We start from the raw sequence: 26,058 nt of genomic DNA on the forward strand, positions 1-26,058 counted from the left end.
GCGAATTCTGACTCAAAATGTTTATAAATCCTGAGCTTGTTTCTAACCTTTTAGGTGGTTCTTCCTTTGCAACCGTCTGTTTAGGAGGTGATCCGCTGTGGCGGGAACACGCACCATTCATTTGAATGTGTGTTCAAGTTTCTCGATTTTACGTCTGTTGCTGCTGCTTCCTTTTTGGCTCAGCCACTTTCATAAACATCACATCCTTTTTGGGGCAAAAACTGAGATTCTCCCTGGTGTTGACGATTTTCCTCATTTTCCTTAGGTAATTCGACACCACTCGCAGTATCCATGTTACCCTCGGAAATTACACCTGGTGGAGCCCGACTACGCGAACTCACGTGCTGACTACGTAGCATTGCTAACTTTTCTTTTGATGATTTTGTTTTGTGGCGACTCAAGGTGAATTTCTTAAAACCAGATGATTTTTATTTGCTGATAATTTCCTATCGCTTGACTGCTCAGATGAGAAACTGACAGCCATGTTATCGTCATGAGGTGTGGATCCGCATACGAAAGAACGAAGGTAGTTCGGTAATTACACCTCCTTAATTACACCACCTTCGCCGGCACGACACGCACTCTCCAAATATTGCCCGAATTGCTGCAATCGACTCCGACGGTAAAAAAGATTCAACTCCCTGCCGTGATAATGAAAACTATAGCATTCCGGGATCACACCCACAAGCGATTGACGAAGAAGATCTTTTACGTCAAGATTCTACTCACACTGGGATTATCAAAATGTGTTCCTTTCCGTTCGATTTTTTGGACTCTCTGCGCGTCTTTCATATTTGCACTTTTGAGAGTATTCCTTGACATGCTGGAACCGTGCTCCTTCCCACTACTTGAGACCTCAAAAGAGGAGCTACTCTGATGGCTGGAATGCTCCTCTGACTTGGGTACCAGGTCCCTGGGCCACTCTCACACTGGGATTATCAAAATGTGTTCCTTTCCGTTCGATGATTTGGACTTTCTGCGCGTATTTCATATTTGTACTTTTGAGAGTATTCCTTGACATGCTAGAACCGTGCTCCTTCCTACTGATTGAGACATCAAAGGAGGAGTTACTCTGATGGCTGGAATGCTCCCATGACGGGGCGGCTTTGACACGAGTCTTTCGATTCATTTCAGGAGCTGTTTCCTTTTCACAATCATTCTGAGCCCGTTTTATGGAAAGCGAGAAGTCAGATCTTTTGTTGGAGTCCTTATTCTGGTTTATGATTGGGAGAATCTTGAATCGTTCTCATCCGTGTTTAGACAGAGAATTTATTTTTTCACCATTACCAGTCAAATTTTTTTTTCCTTACACTGGGTCTCGGTTTTTCCCTTTTTTGCCTGTTTCGCGGGCCTTCCCAATCCTGCGGATATGGCATCCCTACGTTCACAACTTCCTACCATTTTATTATTATCCTCTGAATCAATTCTGTTTTCGCGTTCAGTCAGATAGATTGCGGAAATCGCGAAATCAAATTTCTTCTCCGTAGCTTACGCATTCGATGACCTGTCTTCCTTTGAAAAGAAGTCATTTTAATTAAGACATCGATAGACTATGAAATCCTCATTTTTGGATATGACGTGTGTGAGGAACGATCCTGCTTATTAGTTTTAATGCTTATAATTCTCTTATTAGTTTATCTTCTCCTTTTTCCCCTCGTATTTTCCAATAAGAGAAATTAATAGTTGACAGAATTATTGATTAGGGAAACTTCCTGTTGTTATTAATTTATTTTTTGAATGAGGGTTCGGGAAATAAAGTAAACACAACAGAAATGAATACTATAAAGTTTATTAATACAAAACAACGATAAAAAGCTAGTAAAATTTTTTTAAAAAGATGTTTCATTTGGTGAATATAAAATATAATAATTAATGGTATATAATATATCAGATTCCAATAACCATGTTAATAATCTCTGTATAATGTAATTTTTCACATATCCAGCACATTTTTGAAAAGTTCTTTGCTATTTAAATACCAAACGGTTTTTTGAAAACTTAAATATAAATTAATATCTGGAAAAAATCTTTGATTTTTACTTACTAAAACTTACTGAATTAGTATACCTCTAATTCCTAGCATATAACAGTTTAAAAAATTAAGGGAATATTTTTTTTGAATAAACAACTTAAGCATAAATAAATAAAATCAAAAATCAAAAAAACCTATTTTGTTCTCTAACGGAGACAAGAAAATTTGAAACTTTTGAAAACAATCCTCATTACAACGATGATTTTCAAGATTATGGAGCAAACAATAAAGAGAAGTAGGTTGACTAAACATGAGGGAAGTATGATGTTCACTATGTAGGAAAAATTGAAACGCTTTTTCTGCATGGAATCTAAGAAGAACTAACTTTACGCTTGGTGAAAAATTACATGTTAAAAGTAAATAATTAATGTTTTCATAATCTAAAATGGAAATTGCAATTGAACATAGAGATCTCGGTGTTCGAACCATCACTCTGAAAAAATAAAGTATAGTAATAATTATAATAGTAAAGTATAGTATAAAAAAATTGATGGATAAAAATTAATCAGATTCGCTCTCGTCGGATTCTATCAGTTTTGGAAGTAACTTTTTCTGTTTTTTATTTTCTTTTTTAGGGATCTCTTCTTCCTCATCCTCCTCTTCCTCATCATCATCATCATCATCCTCACACTCAGAATCTTTAACTTTTTTCACAGATTTTGGTTTTTTTTCTGAACAGGTTTCTTAGTATTTTTTTTCCTTTTCTTTTCCTTTTCATCATCTTCATCCAACTCCTCTTTCTTACTAACCTTCTTTTTCTTTTTCGGTTTTTCTTCCTCTTCATCCGATTCTACTTTCTTCTGAGATGTTTTCTTTGTCTTTGGTTTGGTAGTCAGTACATATTTGTGAGATTTTCCCTCCGGCCCCAAATATTTGAGGTTGTAAGCCTCATCGTTGATCTTTTCTATAGCCTCATCTGATAAGTCGGACGTGTAAACTTTTGGAAGAAATACTTTTCTAACCACATTTTTAATTAATATTGATGCTATAGTAGCATCTCCATATTTTGAGTCCGTTCTTTCTAATTTCAAAAGAGGATACGTCTTGTTTTTATTGTGTTCCGTCGGTGAGATAGTGTCATTGTTGACAAGCTTATGGATTGAATTGAATTCTTCCATATTTCTGGCGGCGTGAGTCGCTATGCGCCCTTGCCCTGAAGGGTGCCATCTGCTCGTGTACCCTCCATCTGGTGGCTAGAGTGAGGCCTTCAGCCGCGGCGGCTGCAATAGCCCTCTCATCATCTAGGAAGGCCTGCATATTTTGCCCTCTGGCCGTTCCATATAATACTCCGGAGCTCTGCGTTCCGGTGAGGTAGCTACCGCTACCGTTGTTAGCCGCCACCATAGTCGAGTTGGCGAAATTTGGACAACCACCTATCCCTGTAATGAAATTCGCCGAGTTCAATGATGCGGTGTCACTCCCGGCGTTCACACTATGATACATCGTCGCATTATTACCGTTGGCTGCTCCGGAGTCGCAGCTTCTGTATGTTGTCTCGTCTGCAGGGGGAGGAGGGGGTGGGTGGGCATGCGGGGGTTGGGGGGGTTGAGGGTTGCCCCCCCTGCTTCCTCTCATGGCTTAGACCCGCACTCTACACTCACTTTCTGCCACGCTTTTCGCTTCGGAGAATTCTAAGTCCAAATTCGCGGGTGAAATTTGAATTTCGGAAATTCGAATTTCCCGCCGAAAAAGTTCGAAAAATTAAAAAACCTATTCTTATCACTTTTTGTCTGATTGATCGGAAATTTGGCACAGGTGTGCCCCTGTGTAAGATCAGGAAGAATCAGTCCCCTCCGGTGGGCTCCTGACAGAATTGCACCCTGTAGGGGCCTTTAAAGTTTTGGCGGGAAATTTGAAAATTTCAAATTTTACCGCTTAACAGCTCGCACCGTTGACCCGGTCCCGCCTTGCATACACGCACTATGCACTTTATCTACCGTGTGCGTCACTCGGGTACAGTCACACGGAAGAGCCTACGCGGCTACGTGGAGATGTCACCATATGGTGCTTCACCGTTAATTAATGTCACAAACTTTTTTCATTAAAAAATAAGCGAATATGAGAAAAGAAAGTGATGTAAAATACTTAAAATGAAAACACTATAAATCTACTACACGAAATTAGACACAAATAAAGCAGTTCCTCACCAATTCGTCCAACGCGAAATATTGTGAGACGGCCAAAGACACACACCGTGATAAAATGAAATAAAACGTCGCACGAAAACGAAAATAGCAATCCGTACCTATTAAAGGCCAGTATTTTGCTTTGGGAATCGATTGAGTCCTAGGAACAATTTCTTCAAGCAGCTTTTTTCACCACACTCCAGTGACTATCCAAACGGCTCTCGAAAAATAACCGAAACATAACCGAACATAAGGTCATTCGATAATTAGACATATCTCGAGGGGTATATTGATGATTGTGATCCCTGACTTTTTTTGCTATCTTAAAATCTATTCGAGTTGGATTATGATAAAATTTGAAACATTTTTTACACAAATAAATTTTTCTTTTACAACTAGTTAGCTGACTCCTAATAAGAGATGAGAGACTAGTAATCCAACAATAATGAGATAATCCCTCCCCATTTGTAAAATAAAGTAGATCACGATGATCTATCCTGTTCAGGATCAGTAACTTTTAGAGGAGAGAATATCACGTTACCAAAATTTTGCTTTTGACTAATATTTTTTTATATTTATCACCCTCTTGAACTGAACGAAACGTAAAAACAGAAATAGAAATGTTATTTGCCTTTTCAAATTTTGAAATTTGATCTAATCCAACGGGAAAATCTAACATGGAGAAATCATAAACTTTTGGTAAAGATTTATAAACGGATGGTGAATTTTTGTTTTTAATGTCTTTACGGAGAAATTTACCCATAACCGCATAATAGAAACACCTTTCGTCTTCAATTTTTACATTTATCACAAAGTTAGAGTTAAATGGTAAAGGAAAATAATTAGATCCCCTCGAAAGATTATAAAGTCTATTTACACGTAATTCAGAACCTAATATTTTTTCCAAAACCCAACCAGATCCTGTCATATAAAAATCTTCATTCTCTTGCAAAATTTCATTAAATAGACCCTTAAAAATTTGTTTTAAATCAATTGTCATGTACACAGTTTTATTTTTTGTTTTAAAAGTAATTCTTTGGTTTATTCCATCTTCCTCCGGTTTGACAAATTGTAAGTGTGTGAGAAGATTAATTTTTATCGGGTGAAATTCTTCAAGTATCTCACGAGTAGGTTTGTAAAAAAGGTTCATTACTTCTTAAGTATTTTGTTAAATCTAACTGTTTTAAATCAAAATTTTTCAAGAAGTATGTACGTAAGCGATTTTTCAGAGCAGATTCAATTAGAGTAATGGATTCGTTTAATAAGAAACATTTGTCAATATGATTTGAGGATTGGTAATGGTTAGAACCCTCTTCAAACCATTCTTTACACGTTGCACAAAAAATGATTTTCACAATCGGTATTTGTGCTTGTGTCTTTTAGTTTGAAGAAGGTAAACCTTTACCTTTGTAATTTTGAAAATTTTTATGTCTAAGTTTTTCCGTATGTCCATCCCCATTTACATACCATCGACGACATGATTGACATCGGAATACCTCAAATGGAGGAAATGAAGATGAAACAGACTTAATTTTATGTTTTTGAAAAGAAATATGTTTTTGACTATGAAGATGATCACGATCATCAATAATACCACTGATCGCATAATGAACAATGTAATAAATCGATAAAAATATCATCTTGAATGTCTAAAAGATTTGGACTCAGTAGGTTCTTTTATGTCTAAGACTTTGGAGATGAGAACCATTTTTTAAAAACCAAAATTTGCAGATAAAACAAAATACAAAGAAATCCCCATTTTTGGATATCTTTGACGCATCCGGATGTGAGAAGGTATGGGGCAAGGTTGTGTCATGTAAACTTCAGATCAGATAAACTTCTTGAAAAAAAAAATATCCTTTGTAAAAGGGAAAAAAGGAACTAAAAAATATCACAGCTGTGTCTTAAATCTAGCTTAACTTAAAACTGAACTACAGATGATCTGGCCGCGACGCGGGATTGGAGCTCCGCAGTTCGCTCACTCGCTCTAGACAGGGAGCGTTCAATGTCCCGAATTATCCTTCGTTGTACCCACGGGGCTGACGGGGCAACGTTGGTCCCTGAAACAAAGCGCGGTGGCATCTTTAAAGTTGATACCGAATAAACCAAGATCGGCTTCCTCGTTTTGATAGGGAAATCCAAGGAGTAATCATGTCGATTGTTAGTCAGTCTTGTGCTATACCTGTTAGCAAACTTGGGATTGTTGATTGCGCCAGCAACAAGGGAGAGAACAGGATCTGAGAGATACCCTATCAGAGTACCCAATGCTGGTATACTCTTCTCCAGTCAAACCAGCCTTTTAGATAGCCACTTGCAGCAAGGCTACGTAAGTGCGCTTCGTTATCAGGCCTCTGTTTCAAAGAGGACGCACACATGGATACTCGCCAATCATCCCTGTGCTTGGCACAATCTGTAATCTTGCCGTCATAAGGGGGAACTGGGGCATGGGGTTTGGGCATTTCTTTGTCATCATCGTCCTTTGCTCCATAAACGCTTTCTTCCTCCTCATCATCTTCATCCAAAGGTGTGAGTAACGGTTTCGGCTTGTCTTTGCATGTGGTGTCATCCTCGTTTTTCAAACAAAAATTTACAACATCCTTGATGATCTCGCCTACCACTGTTCCTGTTAGGACACACAAAGCAATAAAAAATTGCATTTTGTGGTTCATTTCCTATATTTTAGCACTTGGCCCGGCCCGTCGCACGGGCTGGGCTGGTAGGTGACGGGACGGTCAATCCGCGCACACAGAAGTCAGCCCTGTCACCAGTGACGGGCCGTCTTTAAATCAAGTCACGCCACACAGTTACGTATAGGAGTCATTCAAGTATTATTAAACATTAGTACATTAAAAAATTGAAAAGAAGCGTTTATTACCTGAACAGCTTAGAATGTCTCCTACTTCTTCCCATGCATTCTTGGTCAAGCGCTGGTCATGATGGCGTTTGTCCGTGGGATCATAAATAAAACTGTACTTTCGTACTTCTTCGATCAGCGCTCCGTCGTTCATAATAATTATAATATTATTATTAGTAATAATAAAAAACAGTTCGCACTGACCAAAACACACCTTAATTCCAGGGAAAACGCATTAACACTGGCGGGTGACGGGTCCGTCTCCGTCAAATTTTGCTCAAGAAGCAACCTGGCCGTCACGAGATGGCCGTCGAGCCGACCCGCAGCCTGTCTGCGCGGCCCCGTTTGATCTCATAGACAGTAAACCTCCCCTCCCGTCGCGACGGACCCTCAAGACCGACCGTTGCGGGCCGGATTCTGTCTGCTCACTGCTTAAAGCAGTGAGCAGACAGAATCCGGCCCGCACCGGTCCGGCCCGTCGTACGGGCTCGGCTGGTAGGTGACGGGACGGTCAATTCGCGCACACAGAAGTCAGCCCTGTCACCAGTGACGGGCCGTCTTTAAAAAGTGATGAATTCTCGCGGCATTTGTATTATCACATGAACTTTTCGCGCTTTTCTTATTAGGGGAGCGATCAGCAGGTTGCAGTGGGCATGCACTAGTGTCTGATGGAGATTTCATCGAGTGACGAGGACATCGTGCTCGCTTTGTTACTGGCTGATGAAGAAGAAGAGCTGCAGCAAAATCGGCGACAAATTTGGACACATCCAATAAATTGAGGAGACCTGAACTTGGCGAGTTCAATACTTTGTTCCCAGATTTACTTAATGACGAACAGCGATTCTTTAAATTCTTTAGAATGAGTGCTAATAAATTCTTTGAGTTAGTGAACACGCTTCCGGGACTACAAAAACAGGAAACCAATTACAGGAAATCAATTTCGCCGATGGAGAGACTCGCAGTGACATTAAAGTGAGTATCCGTTCCAGCCAATTTTTTATTAAACTATTATTTTCACTTTTTTCACTTTTTTAACTTTCTTGCCCTCGTAGAGGTTTTTGAATTTTTTTCAAGTAAAAATATTGAGAGAAAATGATAAATTTTCGGACATACGCAATCAGACGTGAATATTTGAAGAGAAAAAATCTGTTGAGCTACTTATTGAAATAAACGAGTTTTTTTTCGTAAAATAGAACAGGTTATTCTTTGTTTTCATTTGCAAATAGGAGGTATTACGCATCAAAAATTAGAAAAAAGTTTTCAAACAAAATCAAGTTCATCGACAGCTGTAAAATACTTTCTCACGTAAAATATAATTCGCATTCAGTCTTAAGAGACAACAAGCAAATTTTACAAGGTAGGAGGAATAATAGGGGTTTTCCACACTCTCGCAAAATTTACCAGGTCTAATATTTTTGACATTCGCCTGAAATGTTATGTTATAGGTTTTTTTTCTTTTTTTTTTAAAAAAAATCGCAATGCCACAATGGAGTCAGGCCCCTTGACTTCAAAGCGCCTCAAATGAACGAGTATAATTTAAAAATCGTTGACATTATTATTGGCAAATGAAGAAAGCTTTCTAAAGAAAATGAGGAGGAATGACGACAGTTGCCGCAGAAAATAAAGTGATTTAGTGATGACTTAAATTCTTCCAATATCGATGTATCGATTCGGATTTTGGAAGAAAACAAAATAATTACTTCAAAACATGAACCGCTGAAAATGATTCCATGGTTGTTTACCCAATGTTTTTGATTCAAAAATAAAATGATAAATGCCAGTCTCTCTGTGTTTTCATATTAAACAAATAAGTAAACACTATTAATGTGGTCTTAGTATGTGATTTTGAGTTGGTTTTAATTTTGAGGTTATTGTTTTGCTTTCCTTCAAAATCCTAATCGATATATGCGACATCGGGTCGATGACGTAGTCACTAAATCAGTCTATAGTGACTTATGAGGAGAAATTTTGGAGCGGTTCAATGGAGATAAAAGTCTTAGCACCGTAAACATCCATGAGTCGTAGAGATGCGTCGAGGTCAGGCAAAATTATGAAGAAAGTATTATGCTCATGAAAAATTTTATTGCCTGAAAATTTGACAGTTATAAGATAATGGAAACAAATAAACGTACAGAAAATTTTACATTAAATTCTGAAAATCAATTAGGTGAGAATTATCTGGACTTAGGAGTTTTCTCATTTCAAATTAATGGAAGAGAGCAATTAATATTATGAATTCAAAACAAAGAATTATGAAAAGTAGGCAAGGTCTTAGAGACGTAAAAAAGAATGCCCCGTTTCCTGGCTCTCCGATAAAAAGTCACCCTCCAGGGTGCTTTGGGACCGTTCCCTTGAAGAGAATTGAAATACCTGCCCTGAGTCTGGGGTTATTATTTGACCCTGAGTAATAGAGAAATCCACAGGTCTAACGGGAGAGATGTTACGGGCGATATCAGATAATGAGTTCACCGAGGAGCAAGAATTAACTGAAATGACAGAGGAAGAGGGAGTGATGGAGGGTGACGGAGGGACAGGAGGATATTGTGCGAAAAAATTGGAACGGGTGGTTGTGTGGGTAGAAGGAACAGCATGATTTGAAGCCTCCTCACTTAAAAGTGATTGCATCTCAAAATCTGCAATTATTGAACTCACCTGTGCCTTTACTTTAATCTGAAAAATGGGCTTCATTTTCCTTACTGTCGCTTCCATAGCCGCAAAAAACTTGGACAAATGATCATCCTCGGGCTTCTTCTTCGAAGCTAAGTACGCTTGCAGGACTTGACTGCTTGCCGTTTGTTTGATAGGCGGGTTTTAGTTTTTTCCTTCTTCTGCGAGGTAGGGGCGAGAGAGTCGTTTTTTCCAGCTGCAGAGGCGGATGTTGAAGGGGTAGTTGAGACAGTTGCTACAGGAGGAGGTGCTGACGAAGTCGTAGGTACTATTGGTGGCACTGGACCATCATTTGACTCAAAATTTTCAGGAAACTCAGTTTCTTCAGAGTCGGAAAATTGTGTTTCGTCATTTTCGATGCCGATGACGTCTGAAGTATCCTCTTCCGCCAAATTGGACTTCTGGCCTCTTTCTCGCATGGACCCCTTCAAAAATGACATTACATCCTCATACCTCCATTTTGCCTTTTTCTTAGCCGGGTCGCCACTTCTACTTCTATTGACAACATGTCTACGGTACTGGTCTCTGAGACTGCTCCATCGTTTCTTACAATCTGAAACTGATTAAAAAGCAAGAAATGGCTCAGATTTTCTCCTAGCTGCTAAAAATTTAAAATTTTGGGGAGTTTAAATATTACAACGTGCTTGAATTTCTTTTTTTCAGAGTTCTCGGGCATGGAGACTCAATCTACACCACCGCATGCAGCTACAGAATGGGAGAGTCCACCGTTCGAGGCATAGTTTTCGAAACGAGCAAGCTAATTTGGGAAACGCTGAAAGACACCTGGATGCCGAAACCAACTGAAGAAACTTGGCTGCGAAATGCAGAAAGATTTTGGACTCTGTGGAATTACCCTAATTGCATTGGGGCGATTGATGGAAAGCATGTAGTTTTTGAAAAGCCAAGAAAATCGGGTTCACTATTCTTCAATTACAAAAAAGAATTCAGCATTGTTCTACTAGCCCTTGTAGATGCAGATTACAGATTCATCACCGTCGATGTCGGCTCATACGGCCGAAATAGCGATGGTGGCATTTTCAGATCCTCAAGTCTGGGAAAATCCCTGGCTAATGGCACTCTCAATATTCCTCCGCCAAAAGCGTTGCCTTACTCAGAGGTTACTGTGCCGATGGTGATCGTTGGAGATGAGGCGTTCCCGCTCTTGACTAATTCTATGAGACCCTTTCCTGGTGCTTATCTCGGAGATGACGTTCCAAAAAAGATATACAATTACCGTCATTCCAGAGCGCGAAGAGTCAGCGAAAATGCATTTGGCATTCTCGCTAAAAAATTCAGAATTTATGGCAAAAAATTCAGCTTTCAGCCCGAGACCATGGATTATATTATACTCGCGACTACGATCCTACACAATTTCCTGAGAGACGATAAATGTTGCTGGCAACCAGGCGAATTTGAAATGGATGCTGTCACTGAAGGCCTGGGAGAAATCCCAGGGATAGGAGGTAACAACCCACGAGATGCTTTCGAAATCCGTGATATTTACATGGCTTACTTTATGTCAGAAGCTGGATCGGTCCCATGGCAATGGCAAGCAACATTATCAGCTCAAAGAGACACCTAATTATTAAGAATAGAAAAAGTCCTTCCTCTGAAGAAACTTAAAACTCAATATAGTTTTTTCACTCTCGCTCGGTTTTAGATTTTAATAGAAATACTTATTCGTGTTTTCCAAAGTATCGGACTGATCCTTCAATGTCATCCACTCTTTTTCCGGCGTGTGCCATACCAGAAATGTCATTTTGAACTCGAATAAATCATTGTTTAATGGTAAAAAAAAAACAAAAAACAACAGAACCTACTTTTCATTCTTTACCTACCTACCTTTTCTTTCAAGTGAGAAAACTAGCTCTGGACACCTCCCCCCGGTGCCAAGCGCAGGAAAAAAATTGAAAATTCGACGCGAAGCGCTGACTTTACAATAACATGGGGCCGAAAATCGGCGCGATGGGCCTAAATGTTGTGGTAAAGAGGGGGGGGGGGGGGGGGGTTCCAAAAGCCCGAATTTCGGCGTGGCGTAATTTATGAACGGCCCCTTGTGTAACGGCAGATTCTGCAAAAAGAAACTTTCCTATTAAAAAGAGGGACCGTCCTTAAATTAAGTCACGCCACATTGCCACATAGTTACTTATAGGAGTCATTCAAGTATTATTAAACACTAGTACCTACATTAAAAAATTAAAAAATCTTTTATTACCTGAACAGCTTAGAGTGTTTGCAATTTCCTCCCACGCATTTTTAGTCAAGCGTTGGTCGTGGTGGCGCTTGTCCTTCGGATCATAAAGAAAATTGTACTTGCGTACCTCCTCAATAAGCGCCTCGTCGTTCATAATGATAATTATACTATTATGATTTTAATAATAATAAAAATAGTTCGCACTGGCCACAACAACACAACTGGAATCGAAGGAAAACACAACAATACTGGCGGGTTGACGAGTCCGTCTCCGTCAAATTTTGCTCAAAAAGCAACCTGGCCGTCACGAGACGGCCGTCGATCCGCGCCGAGCCGAGCCGAGCCTAGCCGAGCCGGAGCCTGTCTGCGCGGCCCCATTTGATCCCATAAAAAGCAAACCTTCCGTCGCGACGGACCGTCAAGACGGGCCGGTGCGGGCCGGTGCGGGCCGGATTCTGTCTGCTCACTGCTTCCGTGGTTTGTTGAGGACGAAACGATGAACGCCTTTTCTAAATCCTCCGGGTAGAACGACACATTGTGGTAAAAAACAACAACAACCGGTGCATGATCGAAAGTTATTATACACCGGGCACCGAAAGTGGACCGCACGGTACGGGAGATTTGTTCTAACGTAAATGTTGACAACGCGAGGCGAACCAAGGATCGATCAAATGCAAAAGTGTTCTCCATGGTCGAGATTAGGTTAGAACGGGAAAAAATATGAGAAGAGGTGAGGCTAGCCCAATAGTCCATTACCTCGGTTGCTGAAGAATATCAGTCTGATGTCTCGTATCATGCAAATACAACTTACAGAACATATAAATTAATCACTATTGAAGGTAAGTGTTTAGATTTCTCATGCAAATCTTACTAAGGCTAGGGCGATGGAGATTATTGCGAATTGCATCCTGGACTGCTGCGGGATGGTCCTGGAGATTTCCTTTTGATTCTGCGAGTGGCGTTGCAGGATGGCCGAGGGGATGCCTTATTGAAGCTCTCCAAGTTCAGTGTCGGTCTGGCTCCAAAATTCTTGGGGTGCTGTTTGACTGTGCACATTCTATTGGGAGTATTCTTTTTGGATTGTACATTCAGATGTCGCAGATTTTTGGAGCAACTGCTGCAAGCACTTAGATCGAGGTGAGGCAGATGAAGCTTGAGAATGGCATATTAACAACCCAGATCTTAGCAAGCAATCTTCCTTCTTTGTTTCGACCGCGAATGACACATTTTTCCAATGAATTTGATAGAAACTGTCTGATGTCTCGTATTTTACCCGATGATCTCCTTTTAGCCAGCCCATGTTTATAAGATCTTGGAGTCACGATGAGAAAGTATAGTGCTTTGTTCTTTTCGTTAACGTGAGTAAGAAATGCGGTTGATGCGCTGTAGAACAATCCGTGGTCTTCTCGGTAGATAGAATCAGATAGAGATGATTGATTGAGCAGGCTCGAGTTAAAAAGCTCTCTGTTTGAAGTGCTTATGTAGCATGGAGCTTCTAATCAAAATGTAAATGTAGGCTGGTAACCTACAAAAATAATAGAATTTATGGATAAATATATCTCCAAAAGAATGAAAACAATATATAGGAATACAAAATAATATTTTTGGAATAATAAACGTATTTGCCAAAAGTAACTTTTCAAAATCACATAATGAAAAAGAAATGCTGCACCTACATTCAGTCATATAATGAAAATTTTAGTGAAAAACATAACATTTATCTAGGAAAAATGGAGACGCAGGTGATTGAAGCCTGCTTTCATGAGAGATAGCTTATTTGGTCTACTAAAATTTCATTATAAGCTTCTACGGTCCTGAATATTTAGCGTCGATGTGCGCGTTTGCACCAAGGTTTTCCTTTAAGGGAATTTAGTTCGTTCCTTACTCAATCCTTCAAATTGCGCCATGTGCGCTGGAGTTCAGGGTGTTTTTCCAAGCATTTTTCACATGGCTCATTCCGGGTAATTTTCCTTCAGTCAAGAATTTCTCAAACGTAGTTTCCATGATCGAAATTTCTTGAGATGACCAGGCTTTTCGGGTGTGTTTCACTCTCTTGCTGCTACCTGACTTCTGTTGTAAGTCAAAGGAAGAGCTGGACACAAAGCTGCAGCTAGGTTTATTACCTACTCAAAATGTTTGAAGTGTCGAAATTTTGTGCTGCGGAGTTTCTCTGGCTCGGATGCCCCGCAAACGTGAGATATTTTTCGGATACATTCTGCCCCACAAACTGGGGTTAAACATTTTGGATTAGCAAAAATATATTTATTTTCAGGAGGCACCCCTGCTGCTTCTCGGAGTCCAATTAGTTTATTAAGCAATAAAACCATATCAGGTAACAGAATGATATCTACATTTCTTCTCCTCTTTCCAAGAATCTCTCCAAGTCCAAGGCTATAATGCTTTGCTGGCCGAAAAATCCGCGGACAACTCGCGATATTCTGTCGACGGCTATGTTAGCCGTCGACAGGGTCATGCGCACTAGCGATCGCTCGAACTCCATTGCGAATAAAGGAAAATTTTGGGTGCGAAGGGATATGAACCCAACGAGAGCACAGCAAGAACTAAGTCGGAGGAGGGTGTGGAAGTTACGAGAGCTGTAGAGTCTGTCCTGCAAAATTTAGACTGTGCCCAAGAACAAGCGCGCGCACTTGCAAAATTAAAATTCAAGCACACGTAACAGCTCGCGGGTGGACATCTGCGAATGTTTGTTCATAACGGTCGCGCAGTAAACAAACGGATCAGTAAGTGTTTGACCCCCGCAGAAGCCGCACGTCGTTTCGTTCCAGAATTTGAGGTTAGGAACCGAATCCTCCCCAAGTTAGTTTGGGGATCCTGACTCATGTGGGACTCACGAGATTCTGATTCAGGGATTCTAAGTCATGTGGGATTGTGAGTCAAGGGATACTGGGGATGTCAAAATTAAAATTCAAGCGCACGTTCGCATGAACGCGTGTAACGGTTGTGAACGGGTGTAACGGCCTCGCAGTGAACAAACGGGTCAGTAAGTGTTTGAGCTCGGAGGATGCGGGACGTCGTTCCAGAATTTGAGGTTAGGATCCTCACATCGGTAACACAGGCATGTAACAATTGTACTAGGGGTTCTAACTCTGGGGATTCTGACTCTGGGGATTCTGACTCAGGGGATTTTGACTCTGTGGGATTCTAACTCTGGGGATTCTGACTTCTGGGGATTCTGATTCAGGGGATTCTGATTCCGGGGATTTTGACTCAAGGGGATTCTGACTCGGGGGATTCTGACTCTGTAGGCTCTGCCTGACCGATCCCGGTTGGGTGGGGCCGCTCGGGCGGGGCCGAGTCCCCCAGAGTCAGAATCCCCTGAATCAGAATCCCCTGAATCAGAATCCCCTGAATCAGAATCCCACTGATCAGAATCCCCTGAATCAGAATCCCACATGAGTCAGAATCCCACATGAGTCAAAATCCCACATGAGCCAAAATCCCCTGGATGCTATATCCCCCTGATGCGGTATCCCCGCAACCCCTCATTTTACACCCTTCTACTCTTCTTCTCTCTCGCAATGTGCTGCTTGCAATTCGAGAAGATATCTTTTCTTGATTCAGGAAGAACAGAATCCAACTTGATTACTATGGTTGTATGGAAGACATCATCATGGTGCAAGATTATTCCTTCAGGCTCTATAAGTATACCTGGTTCTTGGAGATAGACGGACTTAGTATCTAGAGGAGAGCAAGAGGACAGTGACAGGATTGTCATGTAGCTCAGTAGATAGATCAAAGTCATTATTCAATCACTTCTAAAACAGGAAAACAAAAGAATTAATTATCTTCTTTGGTTCCATAGGACACTTCTGTCTATATTTGCAAGCTTGCAGAGAGAACGAAAGATGCCGTCTGGAAATTCTTCTATTTCCAGTTCGTTGATTTCTCCGTACCTCACAGGGCTAAGCCATGAAATGTCTGCCAGCAAATCTTGTTCGATACGAATCTCTCATTTAAACTCACTATGAGAAAACCTTTCCTAAAACATATATTTTACAGGATCTCGAAGGTAACAAAATCAAAGGCTCTTTTTATTCTTTTGAGTTGCAACCTACGAAACATCCCAATGAATACCTTGTTGCCAAAATTTTAAAACGACAAGGAGACCGAGTCCGTGTTCTTTGGTTAGGTTTCAAAGATCCGACTTGGATAAAAAAAAACCGACCTGTGTTTGGGCCGCTATAAAATCGAAAGGTATAATCGATAGTTGGGGGCCTGAATTCCGATAAATTGAGTGGACTGTATCTTTGGGGCCTAAGAGATTGAACTTAGATAAACCTGAAAGGGGGCGGGGGTGTGAGAACACATAGTACAAGCGGGATCGTTATTCCTCGCGAAAATTAGTTTTCCGTAACCCGCCGTACACGACTCAGTTGACCACAGGAGATTACCCGGGCCCGAAGTCATGTTAGCAGAGCCGGATTTAGGTTTTTGCCGCCCGGTGCCCAAAAAATTTTGCCGCCCCCCCCCCTCCCGGACTGGGTAATATCGTATAGAAACACGCGATGCGCACGAAATGTAAGTTTCGAAAACACGGCAAAAGCGGAATCCGATTGTCCGATTGTCAGAAGAATGCGCATCTATGCAGGAAAGTGTTGTAAACAAATATTTTAGGTGGAGGTAATGCTTTTTCAAGGTTTGAGGCTAGTTTGAGGATTTGAGACACGAAAATGAAACATAGTAAAAAATTAAATTAAATGTTGATGCTAAAGTGCGAAACCTCGTATTTCCGTCGCGATGTTTCAGATTTTCCGCTTCTATTTTATTTTTTCAAAGAGAAAGAAGCAAATTTCATAACCTGAGATTCGTAATCAATCAAATATCTAGAATATTCTGCTTAAGAAATTATGGGCATTAGAAATTACGTTGACCACTTTTTCATAGAATGAATAAAGTATAACAGGAAATCTGAAGCGTCGCAAACGGAGATTCGAGGTTTCGCACATCGGTCTTCAATGTACCTACTCAAGTTTTCGAAAAACTTACGGATTAATATAGTTGAGAAGAAGAGAGAGAAAATTTGAAGGGCAGAGATTTTCACCGAGGCATTGAAAGCTCTAGAAATTTTTCTTCCTCGCCTTAGCACGCGCGAACTTCTCTATTATGTCCTCGAAATCCAATTGCATGGTGATGTCGGATTCCATTGACATGATTGCGACATTTACGAGTCTCTCCTGCTGCTGAGATGTCCGTAGATAATTGTGGACTCGCCCCATAGCGGAGAAAGATCGTTCCGCCGAGCAATTAGTCACTGGTACAGTGAGGTATATATGTAATGCAATTGAAACATTTGGGTATACGTCCTGCAAATTTTTTTCGATCAAAAATTGATAAAGTTTTGACAAGGACAGGTCTGTAAGGCCGAGAGCTTCAGAATTTGAAGTAGTTGAGGCAGCTAACTGATTTAAGTAACTCTTCAAATGAAGGCACTCTTCGAAAAGAGAGCTTTCAAGGTCTTCTTTATAAGCCTGTATTAACTGGGCTGTTGCTTCTGAAATCTGTGCACTCTCAAGGGAAGGAAGTTCGGTGAGAAAACTAAATTTAAGAGCAAACTCCCTATAGGCTGCAGCCCTTTCCCTTACGTCATCAATCAAAGTCTGCAAAATGATATTGAAGCTCTGATTAGCTAGTTCTCCGTTGATTTCTTCGTCCGCCTGGACTTCCTGCTCTTCCTCATCTTCAGAGTCGTCAAAAAATCTCTTTCTTCTCCTGTGCCGTTTTGGCCGTTCATCGGCCTCCCCGCTTTCATCTCCGGTGTCATCATTTTTGAAAGAACGAAGCTCGCGGTGTTTTTCTTTGGCCGTTTCGAAATAAGTCGGAAATGATGTCTTTAATTCTTCCAAAAAACCGACTAGGGAGTCGTACAGAGAGAGAGCTCTTGATACATGCATCTGTTTACTTTGAATATCATGTAAAATTTTTCCAAATCGAAGGAAAATCGCCTTCCAAACGATGGACATAAAAATGATATCGAAACTTCTCAGCTGCCGCAAAAAAGCTCTTGCTTTGATGCGATCGACCTCTTTTAAAGATTCATCATCGGCCAAACATTGAAGAGTTTTGGCCAGAGATTTAGCACTCGAATTCAGAGCTTCACAAGCTTTTTCGCGAGCATTAAATCTTGTGCTGCTCAAAGTTTTCAGTGTGCGACTGTCTTTCTCCTCTTCGCAAAAAGATAAAAAAATAGCCCACCGGTGAGTGGAGCTAGAGATAAAATTGTATACACTTTGCAAAAAATCAAAATAAACTACCGTCATTTTACAACTTTCGGCTGCTGAAGAGCCGCTTAGATTCATAGAATGGAGAGCACACGGAACGTACGTTATTACAGAGTTGGCAGCTTTCAAGCGCGCTTGTAACCCTTTAAATTTCCCACTCATGTTAGCAGCGTTGTCGTAAGATTGACCCCGACAATCTTCAATCGATAAATCAACAAAAGCTAAGTATTTAAGCACACTCTCTGCCATTTCTTCTCCCGTGTGACCGCAATTTTCTATGAAAGTTAAAAATCGTTCTTCGGGTATGCCAGTAGTGTTAACGTAGCGAACAAGTAGGGTGAGCTGATCTTTTTTATTTAAATCACGAGTGGAGTCAACAATGACCGCGTAATATTTTGCAATTTTCACTAATTTAACCACGTGTTCTAGGACAGATTTTCCCATAAGTTCAATCAGTTCCTCGTAAATAGTCGAAGAGAGGTAAGAAACGTTGCCTCTACCGGTTGAACCGTGCCGAGCTATATGATCGGCTAGAAATGGATCATATTCACTGATCAGTTCTAAACACATCATGAAATTTCCATTTGATACCGAGCCGAATGTCTCATCAGTGCCGCGGAATGCAAGCCCTCGAGAGGCTAACTTTTTAATCACTGACACTACTCTTCTGAGAACATTTTTCCAATATTCTTGTTCTTTAGTAATTTGGACACGGAGCTCATGGTCTATGCGTCCAATTTCATTTTTGCAATCCCTGAATTTAATGAGGCAATCTCTGTGAGAAGAAGAATTTTCATGATCCGCGATTCTATCTCTAGCGTGAGCCCAATCACTAAACCCTGTTTCGGATGAAAATTTCGTTGCACCTCTATTGAAAAGCATACATGGAGCACAGTAAATGGATCCCTGGCTAGGCGAATACACAAGATTTGCACGGGAAATGGATATGCCGTTTTGTAACTTTCTCTTGAAAAATTCCAAATTACAATATCTTTTCCTGACCCGGTCACCGTCCGTGTAAGTACGTGCTGATTTTAAAAAATCTCCATCAATATTCTGATTAAAGTCATTTTTCAAAAAAAAATTCACAGTTTCTTCATTAACTTTCCAAAAAAAGGGGTCATCACTGGGCCTTTCGCACTGCGTAAATGAAGCAGAACTGCTGTCAGCAATTCTGTATGGAGCGGGAGCCGACATGACTGCAGCAACGTCGCCGCCCTCTGAAATCGATAAGCTTGGCACCACCTCTGGACACTGGGCCTCTTGGGGTCTATCAGCTGCTGAATCTGTGCAGACGAAGCTATCACCTATGCCATCATTGCCATCACCTATGCCATCATTGCCATCACCTATGCCACCACCACAACAACCACCACCACTACCATTATCATCAGCTTCATCATCACAGTCACCCGAAATGACATAATTTTCATTGTGACGGCTACTAATGGCTTCACTATCATCAGCTTTAGCACGCTTGTTGGAAGAAAAAAATAAGTCTAGCTTACGCGTTTTCTGGAGCACATCTTGTTCTCTTCGTTCCTTTTCAACCGCCTTTCTTTTACTTTCGGCTCCACTGGGTCTTTTTCTGAATCCACTAGCTTTACCAGTCATTTCAAAACAAAACTGATGACGTCGGAACAAACATCAATCACGACTTAAGATATTCTGATTGAGATATAATGTCAATGCCGAACACTCTCGCACACACAAAACGCCGAAAATTCAATTATTACGCCGAGGATCGAGGATGCAATAAGTAATTAACACCCGGTTGATCGCGCACGTGCCACGAACAGCATCAGACTACTGGACGAGGAGTAGAAGGATGGGGGGGGGGGGGAGGGAAGTTGAGCTGTCTGCCTGGGGACTGTCTGGTGCCGGCCGCTGGCGCCGCTGGCGGCGATCGCGATCTCCGATGAAGGCGCGATTCCGCTGGGCGTTCGCTAGCCGAATTTCGGCGTCGAATTGGACGCAACACCGCTCTCGGAGCAATGCTGCATCACGGAGTCATTTTTTCGATTTTCGTGAAGGAAAGTTTTCGCGGTGGCAAATTCGTACCACGAAAAAAAAAATAAAAGAAACGAAAGAAAAGATCGAGTCTTACGAGCACGAGGCAATAAAGTCGCTGCAAAAGGTGGCTCTCCCCTCATAGTTCATAGAGCATAAATACAAATAAAATTCTGTGTAATTTTGCAGAGAGAGTCAAAAAATGGTTTCTTACTTACTAGGCGGCAAAATTTCCGCCTTGAAGTGGCGCATGATTTTCAGAGTGAGTGGATTGAGATGACTATCACCCGAAGATGGAACCAATTCGAAATGGAAGTCCGTGCCCCACTGCCCCGCCGCTTCCCAGTAGTTTTTCCCTAATTTTTTTCTCTCTCCTTTCTTTTTCTATGAAAAAAAAAAAAAATCCGAAATTTGCCGCCCCCAAAAATTTGCCGCCCGGTGCCATGGCACCTTGGGCCCCCCCCCTTAATCCGGCCCTGCATGTTAGTGAAGAAAGCCTTTCCTCTCATTGATATCGCACCTTCTCCGACCGTATCTCTCACATCTTCGTTTCCCCTCATTGCAGCATGCATCAAATTGCGATTATCCGGAATATACGATCACGTGCCTTATCTGATCGAATCCGTCGCCCACTTTTACTGATACGGAAGACAAGACTTGTCTCACTGGGTCAACAGTCGGTTAGTTTAATTTCATTTCGAAGAGGACAGAAGACCCATTGCTCTAGGCGCCCTGGCCCTGCTGATATCTAGGCGCCAGTGTAAGGCGCCATGCAAGCAAGGGGGGGGGGGGGGGAGGACAGTCGTTTGTGGATGAAATATTTTGCTCTTAAAGAAGCTTTCGTGAATAGTACTAAATTATGCTAATGAAGATTTTTATTAAATTTAAAATAATCGTATTTACTGTCTCAAGCAATGAGTTTCTTCCAATAATGTGGCCAATTCAAAGAATAAATCAATCAGGAGAAAACTCCTAAAGAGGGATGTAAGTTTTGTATCTTTGAAATTAAAATAATTTATATCATCAGTAGAGGAGTAGAAATGAAACAGAATTTAGTAAAAAACCCATAAGTCAACAGAAATGTAAAAACAAAGTATAACAAAAATACATCAATATATATACCAACAAAATAAAAAAGTTGAATCCAAAAGCCTTTCGAAGATACAACCTAGCTCCATATGAGATTTCTATATTTCATTTGACCTAATTGTAGAAAAATTGAATAAAAATTAATAAAATCTTCTACGCTATATTTTACACGCCTGTCCTTGAAGATTTATTGAAGAAATCTAAATCCTCAATATTAGTTAAATTTGGTCGAAAGTATCTCGCCCATTGTTAGGAACCAGGAGGAAATAATGAGAAAAATAGAAAAAATTATTTTTTTCAGGGTGGACGGTGGGCCAAACGTTATTCATAGCATATCTCGGGCAAACTTAACGTTAATTTATTTCGAAATTCAAAAGAAAGAGACATCTAAAGTGTAAACGCGATACAACTATTCTCGCAAGATGGATTGCATATGAAAAATGTGAGACGCGATGGCGTGAGTCGTGAACTCGCAATGCCCCGCTCTAGTTTAAAGCAACATTACGAATAAGACAAACGGAAACAAACTTAACATGGAAATAGAGGGAGGGAAAGGATTCGCGTTAACGACGGCGGAGAGATACAACTATTCGTACTTGATGGACGTCCGTGCTGCATCTGAAAAATTGAAGGCGCGATGACGCGAAGCGTGAGTTCTCAATGCTCTGCTATATGCTGTCAATGAGGTGTCGCTCAGATTCGGGAGAAAAGTTAAAAAAGAGGCCCGAATACGTATTTCCTGTTTTCGGCTGTGTTGATACTCGTTCTTTCTTCTTTTTTTCAGCTTCTTGCCTGATTCTTTTTCAGGATGGATTTTTAGACCCACGTCTTAAGCTCGTGTAAACCGCAGCACTGACGCGGTTCTCATGGAAATAATGGTGCTTGGATATGTCTAGTGGCTTTAATTTTTTATGTTTTCTTAAATTTTAGAAGTCTGTCGGTCACTTCAATACTTTCAATTTTACAATTTTTACTCAGTACGATTAATAAACTTTGAACCTGAAAATAGCGTAAACTTGTGCTGCTTTGCCAAAATTTTCTGAACCCCTCTCCACGGAGGGGATGCCCCATCAGAAAATATCACATTACGCCCCTTTAACCAGCCAAGGGCCTACGCCCTCAGATGCGAGCCAGTCCGACCCTGCACGATTGTGAATTGAAGTTGAGCATTGGGAGCTCTTCTCGCAGCAAATCGGTGGCTTCTTTTGCTGGTAACGAGGAGTTCTTTTCCGTAAGGGTGGTCTCCTTAAGCAAAACTTAGTCTGTAATTTTAATGCATCTCTTTCGTAGGAAACTCAAATCGTGATAATTGTTAACAAGTTTTGTCAGTCAAGCAGGAGTGAATTTCAGGCTTTGGCAGTAAGCCCAGTGTTAGTTTTGATCAAAATATGTAACGAATCCATGTAGTAGAAGACCCCAGCCAAATTTTTCAGGTTTTTTCAATAAAAGTTCAGCATAGAATACTAGGGTATGAAGTTAGTCATATTGAAATTATGAGCATAAAGGCATGGGCTATTATTATTTCTACTTAGGAGGTCTAATTTCACCATTCCAATTTTTCTCTAAAGTTTTCGGTAATTTAAGAAGAATAATACAATTTCTCTTTCTTTGCTTGTTTTCAGAAATACTCATCAAAAAACACTTAAATGATAATGATCTGCTTGAGAATTTCACCAAAAGTTTGAATAGAAAAGGAAACCACAGTATTATCCAGAATAAATTTTGGTGGCCTTCTCTTGCCCCAAGGGTGCCTTCTGGATGATGCAAAGCAGGGACAATAGTTAACATTATCATTGTTAATAGTCCCTATTTATCGATTTAAATTAAGCTAGAGTTTAACAACTCGCCCATTCAAATTTTTAGTTGTGTAAATAGTTAATATAAAAAACACATATTAATTTGTAGTTATGTTCATCATACAAAGTTAAAAAAAGTACTTTAGGGTGATCTGGTCAAGAAAAGGTATCGCTGGTGATACTACGGAATCATATACCTCAGATTGCTTTGTTGGAAATTTTCAGGAACATGTCTTTTAATTTTTTCAAGGATGACTGAATATCGGTATTCCACGTAAGGATTAATCATTAATGGAGATGTTGCATGTGTAAGAAATTTGCGATTTGACTATTGATTCTTACGTAAAAGTTTGCGAAAAACACGATAGTGCCACAGCTTTCCCTGAAATCAACTCTAAAGCTCAAAAAAAGTTCTCAAAGTTGAGGGCGTAATGAAGGGGATATCCCACGCCATCCTGAGAGTCCACCTCTACGTAAAGACAAACTCTCCATGCAAAGATAGAGAGCAAATACATTGACAGGGTTGTCACTTTACTTAGGGACTCTAAAACTGTAAGCACGACAACCCTGAGGGTTGCCGTGCTTTCAGTTACCCTGCTAATGTATTTGCTCCCTATCTTTGCATGGAGAGTTTGTCTTTACGTAGACGTGGACTCTCAGGATCATTACAGCCTCAACTTTGAGAGCGTTTTTGGAGCTTGGAAGTTGATTTCAGAGAAAATCAGTGGGACTATCGTGTTTCTCGCGAACTTTTACATAGGAATCAATAGTCAAATCGCAAATTCCTCACACATGCAACATCTCCATTAATCCATCTCCATGTTAGGCGTTAACATTTAGCGTCAAATCTTTGTCACTAACTAAACCATCAAAAAAAGACGGTCAAAATGCCAAAAATGGTCTCCAAAAATAAAAAAAAAATCTGAACACGGCGGACTTTATGGTACTAGACTAGATAGTTGACTAGCTTCTATGTAATTTGTATTGCTGAGTTCAAAATTGACCTTGGTTTTTTTGCGATGACCCATTATCTTCCCACAAAATTAGGTTTCTCAAAAAAAAAGTGGAATTTTTCGTGGGGATATTCAATTTTGATTCAATTTTTTTGGGAAAACGGTGCATAATATTTCTGCCGCCAACCCTTTACGGGACGTCCCCGTCGCCTCTTCCCAGGTGGTATCCAATCCAAAACTTGTTTGGGCAACCTCTCCTCCGACATTCTTTGCACATGTCCATACCAGCATAACTGCCTGGACACGAAATATTTATTTAAAAAATAAAATAATAGCGAAAATTTTGAGTTACAGCTAAAAAAAAATCTAGTTATATGCTATTAATATTTGATAGCTTGCCCTTGGCTGTAGATGACCTACTGCAGGCGCTTAAGCATGAACCTAACTTTTATTTTCAAGATCCATTTCTCATTCAATCTGTCCACGTTGTGGCTCACACCTCTCAACACTATTACGGTCAGTGGCGTGGCATGCTTTGTGATATATCGATTGATCTCCCATATAAACCTATGGAAAAGGATCGATAGACAGGGTATTTACACCTTAATAATCGATTCTTTACCATGGCTTCAAATGGAGAAATATCGATAATCGATTAATCACGCCTCGCCACCGATTGCGGTGTGGTGAAGAATTGGAAACAGATATGGAACCGGAGGGAAGCCTCAAAGACAGCTATCACCGACTGGCCCGACCGAGGAGACAACGATGAAAGTAGGGGAAAGAGGAAAAAAGCAAGAAAATAAACGTGGGATTCCCAATCGCTGATAACTGATAAGTCGTGAATGTAGAGTCGCTACGAGAGATATTATTCTGTGGCCACTATAGCGGTGCACTAAAGTGTATGGCGGGTTACGGAAAACTATTTTTCGCAGGAATAACGATCCCGCTTGTACAAGTGGTGGGTTCTACGACCGCTTCTGGTCCCGCAACCACCCCCGAATTGCTGACACACCAGCGCATTAACCTGTACGAAGAGGACAGTTTTTTTTTTTTCAATACACCTCTCGATTGTTATTTCTGACGCGTCTTCTCTTCCGTTTAATTCCTATTCCTTCCGTAATTTTCAACTTAATTTGGAACTGAAGGAAGCACGTTGTGTGGTATCAGTTTTTTTTTTTTTTTTTTTTTTTTTTTTTTTTTTTTTTTTTTTTTTTTTTTTTTTTTATTAATTGCAACAAATTTTTCGATTTACTTCCATTTGATCCATGGAGGGCTAAGGTCTCATCTATGACTTCATGAGCGAATCTTGTCACCCAGGAATAATGGTTCGATGGTCTCTGCACACTAATACTCAGTGGTAAGCTGATTCATGTTTCACTCAGACACACCTCTTATGACTTTTATGATGATCTATGTACAAGCGGGATCGTTATTCCTGCGAAAAATAGTTTTCCGTAACCCGCCATACACTTTAGTGCACCGCTATAGTGGCCACAGAATAATATCTCTCGTAGCGACTCTACATTCACGACTTATCAGTTATCAGCGATTGGGAATCCCACGTTTATTTTCTTGCTTTTTTCCTCTTTCCCCTACTTTCATCGTTGTCTCCTCGGTCGGGCCAGTCGGTGATAGCTGTCTTTGAGGCTTCCCTCCGGTTCCATATCTGTTTCCAATTCTTCACCACACCGCAATCGGTGGCGAGGCGTGATTAATCGATTATCGATATTTCTCCATTTGAAGCCATGGTAAAGAATCGATTATTAAGGTGTAAATACCCTGTCTATCGATCCTTTTCCATAGGTTTATATGGGAGATCAATCGATATATCACAAAGCATGCCACGCCACTGACCGTAATAGTGTTGAGAGGTGTGAGCCACAACGTGGACAGATTGAATGAGAAATGGATCTTGAAAATAAAAGTTAGGTTCATGCTTAAGCGCCTGCAGTAGGTCATCTACAGCCAAGGGCAAGCTATCAAATATTAATAGCATATAACTAGATTTTTTTTTTAGCTGTAACTCAAAATTTTCGCTATTATTTTATTTTTTAAATAAATATTTCGTGTCCAGGCAGTTATGCTGGTATGGACA

The 26,058-nt window shown here is 40.5% G+C and overlaps 1 protein-coding gene across 1 annotated transcript; it reads left to right on the forward strand.

Moving 5' to 3' along the window:
* The first annotated feature begins 7,741 nt into the window (after positions 1-7,741).
* Positions 7,742-11,670, forward strand: LOC140225296 (uncharacterized). The gene is made up of 2 exons (XM_072303691.1): positions 7,742-7,984; positions 10,343-11,670. Exons 1-2 carry the CDS (start codon positions 7,872-7,874, stop codon positions 11,259-11,261), a joined length of 1,032 nt encoding a protein of 343 aa, XP_072159792.1. The 5' UTR covers positions 7,742-7,871; the 3' UTR covers positions 11,262-11,670.
* The last annotated feature ends 14,388 nt before the right edge of the window (positions 11,671-26,058 follow it).

This window comes from Bemisia tabaci, chromosome 8, assembly GCF_918797505.1.
Source record: "Bemisia tabaci chromosome 8, PGI_BMITA_v3".
Classification (NCBI taxonomy): domain Eukaryota; kingdom Metazoa; phylum Arthropoda; class Insecta; order Hemiptera; family Aleyrodidae; genus Bemisia; species Bemisia tabaci.